Source organism: Corvus hawaiiensis, chromosome 4 (assembly GCF_020740725.1).
Source record: "Corvus hawaiiensis isolate bCorHaw1 chromosome 4, bCorHaw1.pri.cur, whole genome shotgun sequence".
Lineage (NCBI taxonomy): Eukaryota > Metazoa > Chordata > Aves > Passeriformes > Corvidae > Corvus > Corvus hawaiiensis.
This window is the reverse complement of record NC_063216.1, coordinates 67,610,487-67,620,295: the sequence shown is the minus strand read 5'-3', so window position 1 is coordinate 67,620,295 and position 9,809 is coordinate 67,610,487. Positions and strand designations below refer to the sequence as shown.

At 45.0% G+C, this 9,809-nt stretch overlaps 2 protein-coding genes across 5 annotated transcripts in view; one reads left to right on the top strand and one right to left on the bottom strand.

The window, feature by feature from the left end:
• The first annotated feature begins 246 nt into the window (after positions 1-246).
• Positions 247-9,265, top strand: PSMC2 (proteasome 26S subunit, ATPase 2). The gene is made up of 12 exons (XM_048300485.1): positions 247-379; positions 2,668-2,705; positions 3,868-3,949; positions 4,819-4,918; positions 5,273-5,404; positions 6,040-6,112; positions 6,257-6,352; positions 6,605-6,769; positions 7,276-7,363; positions 8,062-8,264; positions 8,805-8,901; positions 8,992-9,265. Exons 1-12 carry the CDS (start codon positions 310-312, stop codon positions 9,147-9,149), a joined length of 1,302 nt encoding a protein of 433 aa, XP_048156442.1. The 5' UTR covers positions 247-309; the 3' UTR covers positions 9,150-9,265.
• Positions 7,645-9,809, bottom strand: part of SLC26A5 (solute carrier family 26 member 5) — a 35,969-nt gene continuing 33,804 nt past the window's right edge. For 3 of the 4 annotated variants that reach the window (XM_048300480.1, XM_048300479.1, XM_048300483.1), the window contains one exon: positions 7,645-9,309. In XM_048300480.1, the coding sequence (XP_048156437.1) occupies positions 9,146-9,309 (164 nt within the window). In that variant the 3' untranslated portion in view covers positions 7,645-9,145. The remainder of the gene's footprint in view (positions 9,310-9,809) is intronic. The other variant, XR_007203022.1, reaches the window with a different exon arrangement.

The following is a 9,809-nucleotide window of genomic DNA, read 5'->3' as shown; positions in this document are numbered from 1 at the left end:
CGCCCACAGCGCTTCCGGGGCGGCGGCGGCGTGCGGCGCCATAAGCGGCCCGGCCGGCCCTCTCTGGGCCCCGCGGGCCCCGCCGCACCCCCGCCGCCCCCGCGCCGCTCCCGCGGCCGGAGCGGCTCCCGCGGTGCGGGACCGGCGGCGCTGCCCGGAGCAGCGGGATGAACCGGCGGCGCTGCGCGGAACTCCCGGTGCCAGCCGCGGCGCCGGGGGGGAAGGAGTTGCCTGCGCGCGGGCCGCGGTGCACCCTGGTTTGTGTTCCGGGCGGAAGCGGCGCGGTGCTGCGTAAGGCGGGTGGGCGCGATGCCGGATTACCTGGGAGCCGACCAGAGGAAAACCAAGGAGGAGGAGAAGGAGGACAAACCCATCCGCGGTGAGGGGCGATGGCGAGGACACTCTCCGAGCAGCACCCGGGGCGGGGGCGGGGCGGTGCGGCCGGCGGCCATGTCGGTGCTGGGAGCGGCGGGGCTGGAGGAGCAGCGGGGGAAAAAAGGACTAAGAAGGCTTTAAAATGTCTCTAATGTGCGTTTTGGCCCTGCGGCCGCCGCCCCGCGAGTGTCCCCCATCCCGGCCCGGAGCCCGGGCTCGGGCGGTGCCGCCGCTGACGGGATGGGAAGCGGGGCCGGCGTCGCCTCGCGTAAACATCGCTGTGAGGGGCTGGGTCTGGGAATGCCGAGGGACAGCGGGACAGGGCTGCCTGCGCCACAAGGGACCGATCGGGGCTGCGGAACCAGCACCGTGTGGGGCTGGCCGGGGAAGCGCCGAGATCCTCAAGGGAGGAAGGGACGATCCGCCTTTTAAGTCTCGTTCTCTTAAAAAAGGTTTCTAAAATGCCCGATTTTTTCATCGTGAGAGAAAAGAATGCCTTTTGTGGTTTAATACTTAGTTTTATACTTAAAATGTACAACAAAACGTGATACAGTAATACTGAATCTCCCTGAAAGGAGGCTGTGGTGAGCTGGGGGCTGGTCTCTTCTGCCGTGCCTGCAGTGAGAGAACTCGAGGAAATGGCCTAAAGGTGAGGAGGGGAGATTCAGATTAGATATTAGAAAAAAAATTTCACAGTTCGGGTGGTCAGCCAGTGGAACAGGTTCCCCAGGGAGGTGGAGTCACCGTCCCTGAAGGTGTTAAAGAAGGCGTCTGGATCTGTTGTTGGGTGGCGTGGCTTAGGGGTTACCGGGGCAGTGCTGGGTTGAGGGTTGGACTTCATGATCTTGAAGGTCTCTTCCAACCTTGATGATTCCATGATAATTTCTTTCTCTTGCCTGGGGGAGCGCCGCAGAGCTGCCCGGGTGCTGCCTCTGTCATTAGGAATTGCGGGGAAGCAGGAGAGGGAAGGCAGCAGAGTTTTCCAAGGATACCGGCATAGTGTGAAAGCTGCCGCTTGCTCCTCATGTTTTAACTTATTGTGGCTTTTTATTTCGTGTTAGTAAATATTTATTAATGCATCTGGAAGCACAAGCACTGCAAAATGTAATCAGTGATGGACTTTGAACTGTTCCCATTCAAGAAAGATTTCTAAATTATAGCAACAGAGTGCTTAGTAGCTATAAAAAAACCCCAATGGGGTAGTACAAATAGTCAGGAAAGAAGTAAGGATCAACATAAAAGGTCTTCAGAATCCTGTATAACACATACTGCACCCAGATCACCCGTACTGTGTGATTTGGGCTCCATCTGTCTTAAAAAGAGTGGAATTAGACAAGACAGGAAACTGGGATGGGAAGGGAGAGAGGGTGTTGAAAGCCTGTTAAATGCCAGGTGATGTGAGAGTGCTGTGGCAGAGTGACACTAACAGAGTTATATTTTTCTTAGTTGATGGAGTCACTAGAGCCACCTCTGTGCAGAACTGAACACATGAAACAGCTGACTGTGCTTGTTCTTTGGTGGGAGTTCTCAGGCTGAAATGAAAGTTTTAGATGCCAGGTTCAAGTCAAGTAAAAGGCAGCACAATGCAGATTTAAATCAGGAGACTCTTTCCTGTGTATTCTGCTGAAAGTTTACAGGGATTAAAACCCCCAACATAAATATTTATGTAAGGAAATTGTTTTAAGGGCTGTTAATAACAATGTGTGACACAGGAGTGGGGTTTCACCATGTATTTGCCACCTTTTGTAGACCTTCCTGTTTGAAAGGGGAAATTTGGACCAGACTTTGTCTCATTTAGTACGACCCTTACCATATTTCCTGTTTTACAGTATTAAAACTAGGAGTTGACAGTGATGTTTTGTTACTGAGACCAGCTTAGATTTGGCTGCTGTTCCCTGCTCACACTGGGCTGTTTGGAAGAGACATCACTGGTGGAAAGTGGTAACAGTTTTTCACTGATGCTTTCTTGAACATCTAGAAGCAAAAAGTTAAAAAGATGAAGTTTTGATATCTTCCATCCCTTTTTTGAACAGTCATAGGCTGGGAAACTACTCTGAGTGAGGCAGAATTGAAGTAGCTTGTTTGTTATGAGCTCTGAGTGGTGCAGGTTTTTGGACTGAAGGGAGCAGCTGGAGACCCTGTTTTCCTTGGATAGCTGATGCTTTTTTGTAGCACTGTGGTTCAATGAAAAGAATCTCTTTAAAATACATGTTTTCATCTTTTAGAAGCAGAATTAATACTGCTGGCTTTGTTTTTAAAACTGGAAGCTAAGTCTCTCCTGTCTTGTTTCAGCTCTCGATGAAGGAGATATTGCCTTGCTGAAAACATATGTAAGTAGCACACACACATGGGAGTGTTAAAGAGAAAAAGCAGTTCCTGTGGGGAATACCCTGCAGGAGTGGAGGGGTGTGCACTGAGCAGGTAGAGCATAACTCTGCTTCTCTTCATGCTTTTCTCTCCTGCCAAAATCTTTTCTCCCTTTTCACCTTCCAACGAGAAGGCCCCAGCCTGCAACACTAAAAATAATCCAGTGGCTTTGTTAACTTGAAAGTAGTTAAGAGTTTGTTTCTCTATTATTGTTTCATATCTCATTGCTGATTGTTGTAGGGGTCTAACAGACAGGGCTTTTCTAGGGCTTTTTCACTGGCCAGTTTTCTTGGATTACACAAAAAATAATTTTAAGACCCCTCTTGCCACAAAATTGACTTGCTTTTAGCCCTGATGTTAAAAGAACATAATGTTGGGAGGCATTTTCCAGAGACAGTAAGGCTTAAAATGCCAGTCTACCCTTTTCACTGGGAAGTACAGTTGGTCTGTGAAAGAACTCTTGAGAGATGAAACTTGCATCTTAGGTACGTTTGGTGAAGTCTGAATTTTGCTGACACCAAGACTTCTTTACAAAGTTCTGAAATACAGCCTGTTCCCACTGCATCTTCTTTTTTTGTTGCCAGTGGTGTACAAAGGAGATCTTACAGAGCAAATCCAGGTCTGAATCCACCTGTGTTAGGCAGATCCGGATCAAAAAATGCATTTTATCACAAGCAAGAATTGCCCCTTGATCTTTCTGCTGTCCTGTGTGGATGATGAAAAGGTTGGGTAAGGTAGTTAAAGCACTTGTACAGATGGTTTCCAGAAAGTGTATTCAGAATTCTCTCTATATATGATTTTACTGAGTCTTTTTTATTCTTTAGGAGAAATAGTTTAAAAATGTAAGGCTGAACAGGTTTAAAAGAAAAACAAATCCTTAAAGTTTACAAATGTGGAAAATTTCCACCTTCACAGTTGGTCAGTTGTGTTGTGAAGCTGCACTTCACTTTTGCAAACAGAAGTATTGTTGCTGGAAGTTAATTCTGTCTGTTTTGGCTGTCATCAATGGTTGGCTAATGTACCAAGACAGTCTGTTGGACATCTTGATGCTCAGCAGCTCTTGTCATTTTTTCCTAAATATGAGAGAATTTCAGTTACGAAATCTATGTGATACTCCTTTTCCAGGGCCAGAGCACATACTCAAGGCAGATCAAGCAAGTAGAAGATGATATTCAACAACTGCTTAAGAAAATCAATGAGCTCACTGGTATGTTGCTGTCTTAGATAACTTTCTGTAGAAGAGCCACAGATACCAAAACAAGTGTTGTAAAAAGTTGATTTTAAACAACTTCTGCATTGTGTTTTTGTTGTTGCTTTTCTCAAAAGAACACAGTTCTTTATTTGGTAATGTGAGATTTTTTGCTTAGTAAGTGATGTTTATTTTGATTGGGCAGGAGTAATCTGTATATCTGATTTTGTAATTTTGTAGTTTAACACATTTTTAATCAAAACTGTGGTTTCTGTATATAATGGTGGCATGAAACAAATGCCCCTTTCTGACACCAGATAAGGAAGTAGTAATAACAATAATAATTAATTAGTTTCCTAATTTTTCTTTCACTGATGTATGTTTTTTGCCCTGTTGCTAATCCTGCAGTGGCTCTCGGTTCTGCCAGGAAGACCACAGTTTCTCTTGTAAAATAATCTTGATTCTTTTAAATGTATCATGGAGATGGTACTTGTTATATCCATGTTTTGGAAGATTTGTGGGGTTTTTCATCTGTGTGAATCCCTTCCTTTCTGATACCTTGCACTGGAGCTTTCCCTCAGTGAAAGCACTTGTGAGTTTCACTCCTTTAGTGAAATGTAGATATCCACTGTCAGTGATGTGTGTTCTGCTGTAACCTACAAAATTGTCTGGGAAGGTGGCCAGGCTGGGATTTGAATGTCCAGCTGGCATGTAGGCTCTTCCTTTAGGAAACTGTTTTTTAGCAAGTCCATGAAAGATGTGTGTGTGTTGTTTTGGAGGTCTCTCAAAAAGCTTCCTGCAGGGTTATTTCTAAGAGTTTGGTGTGGGAAGGATGGCTGACACCCCAGTTAGCTGCTTCCTCTTCAGCTTGTTTGTGCTGCACACAGGAATCAAGGAATCTGACACTGGCCTGGCTCCTCCTGCCCTTTGGGATCTGGCTGCAGATAAACAAACTCTCCAAAGTGAGCAACCATTGCAAGTTGCAAGGTGGGAGCACTCTTCTCCTTCCAGTAGAGCTCCATAGTGCTAACAGTCTGATTTATAGCTTATGTGTGGACTTCTTTTAAAAAATAAAGTTCACGTGTTGTGCATCTTGAAAGTGTTTTTTACCACTGAATCATAAAGGAACTGTGATTATGTGTAGTGTACATTATACTTGTACTTACTCCTGCAGTTATTGTATGATGCTATAATGATTGCATAATAATGTATATAATGATGTCATCACAAGTACAACAGCTATTCTGTTGTATTTGGAAAGGAAAATGTGACTCTCTTGATGCTTATGCAGGTAGCAAACCAGTTTGCCTGCCTGGAGCTGTAACTGTGTTTCTGTGTTAGGTGCACAAAGATCATCAATGCAGACTCTGAGGATCCCAAGTACATTATCAATGTCAAGCAATTTGCCAAGTTTGTGGTGGATCTCAGTGACCAAGTGGCACCTACTGACATAGAAGAAGGCATGAGAGTTGGGTATGCAAAGTCTTTGTGCTCTTGTGAGTCTTCCTGCAGACTGAAGCTTTCTCTGAGTTGTCTCATGTCATAGTTTGACAGGTCAACAGCCCTCATTTCCAATTTTTGCAGTGGTTGAAATTACGCCACTACTGTCTTTCTCTTGGAAGACAGTAAACTCACCTGTATGCTCTGCTGGAATCTTTTGTTTTGTTTTACTTTGACAAAAATTGACAAAATCCATGTGTCATTGGACAGAAACCTTTCCATTTGGGCCCCAGTGGTCCCAGCTTTCAGGGAGCCTATGTAGGGTCCTTCTTTGGCACTCTCTGGTTACGCACAGGGCAGCAATGAAATGTTCACTGAGGAGGTAAAACCTGTTACTTCAGAGTCAGTGTTTTGCCAGTTTGCTCTGTTGGATATTTTGAAATTTAGTTTTCAAAATACTTTGGAATTAATCGTTTTGGAAACCTTAAAATTTTCTGCAGAAAGAATTCCAGTACCTAGCCTACCTGCTATTAGCTTTTAGGGCTGGGTTCTCTTGATGCCAGAGAAAACAACAGTTCAAGAATTCAGCTTGTCATTTACAGAGTTGCTTCTACATAACACTTTACTTAACCAGTGTTAAAATAATAGTCTTCATGCTTCCTCACCAGGGTGGACAGAAACAAGTACCAAATCCATATCCCGTTGCCTCCAAAGATTGATCCCACAGTCACCATGATGCAAGTGAGCATTGCTTTTACTTACTTTGGCACGGCTTTGTCTTGTAATTGTGATTCCTTTAGCTGTATTTTGTTGTGGGCTGTTAAAAGCCTGGAGATATTTGCAGCACTAGGCTGGTAACTGCTCACTCACCTCTTTGTTGTGCAGGTAGAAGAAAAACCTGATGTCACTTACAGCGATGTTGGTGGCTGTAAAGAGCAGATTGAAAAGCTGAGAGAGGTGGTCGAAACCCCTCTGCTTCACGTAAGTTACCTCCAGATTGAAGCTTCTATTATTTTGGAAGTATTCTGGTCATCTGTTAGCATGTGAAAAAGCAAAAGACAATGTCACGGAGTGTAAACACCTGAGTGAAAGGAAGCTGGGTTTTAACAAGTGAAATCCAGATCAGCCTCCTTTACATTGGTCCCCATTAGTGATTTCCTCAATTTGCACATATTCTATGATGCACACAATCTTTAATCTGCACATAACCTTGCCTTCTGTCTCCCTCCACAGCCTGAAAGATTTGTGAACCTTGGAATTGAGCCTCCCAAAGGAGTGCTTTTGTTTGGGCCACCTGGCACAGGCAAAACCCTCTGTGCCCGTGCTGTGGCTAACAGGACTGATGCCTGCTTCATCAGAGTGATTGGATCTGAGCTGGTGCAGAAATACGTGGGAGAGGTAAGAGCAGGTGCTTGATGGAGTGTGGAGGAGTTTGTAGATTCCCCTTGTAGGTACCCGACACCACAGTGGGGGTGAGGGATGGATGTACTTGGAAGCTGCAGGTGCAGGGGGGCAGGAGCTGTCAGACAAATCACTGCAGCTCAGGCATTGGTGACAAGACCTGAGGTCTGCTGTCACTGATGAAAGGGATTTTGCAGTGCAGAGTTCAGTCTGTGGTTCAGGAGGACTCTGGAATTAGGATTCTGCTCCCAGTTCTGCCACTTTCCAGTTGGCCCTGATGTAAATTACTTCATCTGTACTTCTGAGTTTAAGAGCAGTAATTTTTCTCTCCTTTATAAATTGCTTTAAGCTTTATAATTGTCCCATTACATATGTGAAGAAATTTAAAAAGAGTTTTTTCATTGGAAACTTAGAAGTGTTTGGAAGCATGGAGAGTTTGATTTTGATAGTTTTCCTTTAATGTACCTCAAATCTCTAATAAAATCTTTATTTTTTGCTTTCAGGGAGCTCGAATGGTTCGTGAACTCTTTGAAATGGCGAGAACTAAAAAAGCTTGCCTTATATTCTTTGATGAGATTGATGCTATTGGAGGTATGTTTGTAGTAGCTACAGTTCTAACCTCCTGTGAGAGCTTCCAGGTTTTCTTATCCAGTTCTTTATCTGGATTGCTGCATTTCAAGGAAAGTGCTTGTAAATACTGAGTTAGCAAAACGACTCCCAGCACACCCCATGTCCACAAAGCTGCCAAGAAGTGGTTTATATAGCCCAGATGGGAAGCCATTTTTGCACATTTGGAACACCCAGATTATTCAAACTTCCGTGAAGAAAGCCTGTATTTTGTTTGCAAAAAAGTACTATTAACTTAAATCCCATTCATCTTCTAGACTACACTCCAAGTCTTTATTACTTCCTGAACATTATGCTTTTTTCTCAAAGAAAGTGCTTAGGTCCTTTGAAAGTAGAACAATTTTTTACATAGACAAGGGAGAAGGATGATTTTGGGAAGGGCAAAATAAACAAGCTACATGGGTAAATTCCAGCAGCTTGGTCAGTTATTAGGCAGGGAGATAGAGGCCCTTTCTTACTAAGGAGGAAGATCCAGCACTCACTCTTGGTTTGAAATGTGTCATCCAAATAACCCCCTCACACCTTTTCAGTTCATCACAAATACTTGTATGCACTTTAAAATCATTTTCCCAGGTGTCCTGTGTTGCAGCCACTGTGACACCTCTGTGTCCATGGCCTGGAGGTGCCTCTCCCTCTGTGTAACTTGCGTGTCTCCTCTCCAGGTGCTCGTTTTGACGATGGGGCCGGGGGTGACAACGAGGTGCAGCGCACGATGCTGGAGCTCATCAACCAGCTGGATGGCTTTGATCCACGGGGCAACATCAAAGTGCTGATGGCCACAAACAGGCCCGACACTCTGGACCCAGCGCTGATGAGGCCTGGCAGGCTGGACAGGAAGATAGAGTTCAGCCTGCCTGATCTTGAGGTGAGAACTCTTTATTCCCCAGCCAAGTGTGTTCTGATACCAGAGTGTCTCTTCAGTTAGGGCATCATTGTCTGGAAGTTTATGAGAAATAGAAAAAGCAGCACTCTTAAATTATGTGAAACTGCATGGAAATATGGGTGATTAAAGGTGTGCCCAAGGTTTTCCCACGCTGCACAGACTCCATCCCAGCCGAGAAGCCATACTAAGCAGCTATAATCGCTGTATATTCCTGCCTCAACAGAGAAAAATTCCTTTAACCAGATCCGTGATTTAGTTCAGAATTTGGAATGTGTTTTGTTTGGCTCTTTTGAGAGAGATTTGTTGAGGTACTTCTATGATGAAAGCCCTTTTTAAAGTTATTTTCTTAATTTAGTGTGATGGGCACTTACACATTCCAGTCCAGACATGGGAAACCATAGCTGGGCAGCAGATACAAGGTGTATTTTCCATTTGCCTGTGCTGTGGACACAGACAGCTGCAGGCTGGAGTCATCACCTCTGTCATGCCTTGAACACCCCTGTCCTCTTCCCTTCCCTTCAGGGACGAACTCACATCTTCAAGATCCACGCTCGTTCGATGAGTGTGGAGAGGGACATCCGATTTGAGCTGTTGGCTCGGCTGTGTCCTAACAGCACAGGTAAGCTGAATGTGTTCATTTCTTTGAACAGTTCTGTGTATGGGCCATGTCCCCTGGCAGTCAGTGCTGAGTTATCCCTGTCTTTCCCAGGCGCCGAGATCCGCAGTGTCTGCACGGAGGCAGGAATGTTCGCTATCCGAGCGCGCCGGAAAATCGCCACCGAGAAGGATTTCCTGGAGGCAGTGAACAAAGTCATCAAATCGTACGCGAAATTCAGCGCTACCCCCCGCTACATGACCTACAACTAATACCTGGGAGGGGTCTTCCTGTTCCTCCTAAACTTCCTGTGGAACAAAATCCAAGTGTAGAGATTCATGTTGTGTTCTTGGAATCTAGAATTAAACGGGAGTGTTCCAAAGAGTAAGTGTGTGTTCATTGTGAGTGTTCTACACCAGCAGAGTGTTGCTCCTGTAGGGAAGAGATCTCAGTGAGGTTACAGTAGCACAGCCTAAACCACAGGTAATTTTAAATCAGATACCTGGGCAATGTTAGACATCCCAAGTTTAGATCTCTGGTCACCATCTACACTCCAGAACTTGAAATCCAAGCCATAGAGGTGTGGGAAGACCCCTTAGTGACTCCAGTGTTTCTGAGGGTACTAAGAAAGGCTTGTGTGATGCTTGGCACCGAGGTGTAGGTGTATCCCAAGAAAATGGGAGCTGCCACTGAAGGCATGTGTGGTGGTCTGAGTCATTGCCCATCTCAGGGAAGACACGAAAGGACATTTTTTCCCTCCCTTGGTGAACACTCTGGTACCATCACAAGTGGTTTATTTTATCTTTGGTGGTTTTTTTATCCCTTTTGCTGAGATTCTTTGTTGTGTTTTAAAAAATAGTAAATGGTCAAGGAGGAGGGAGGTGTACTTTCTTAGTGCTAAGGGAAGGAAGATTCCTTTTCTCTGATCCTGC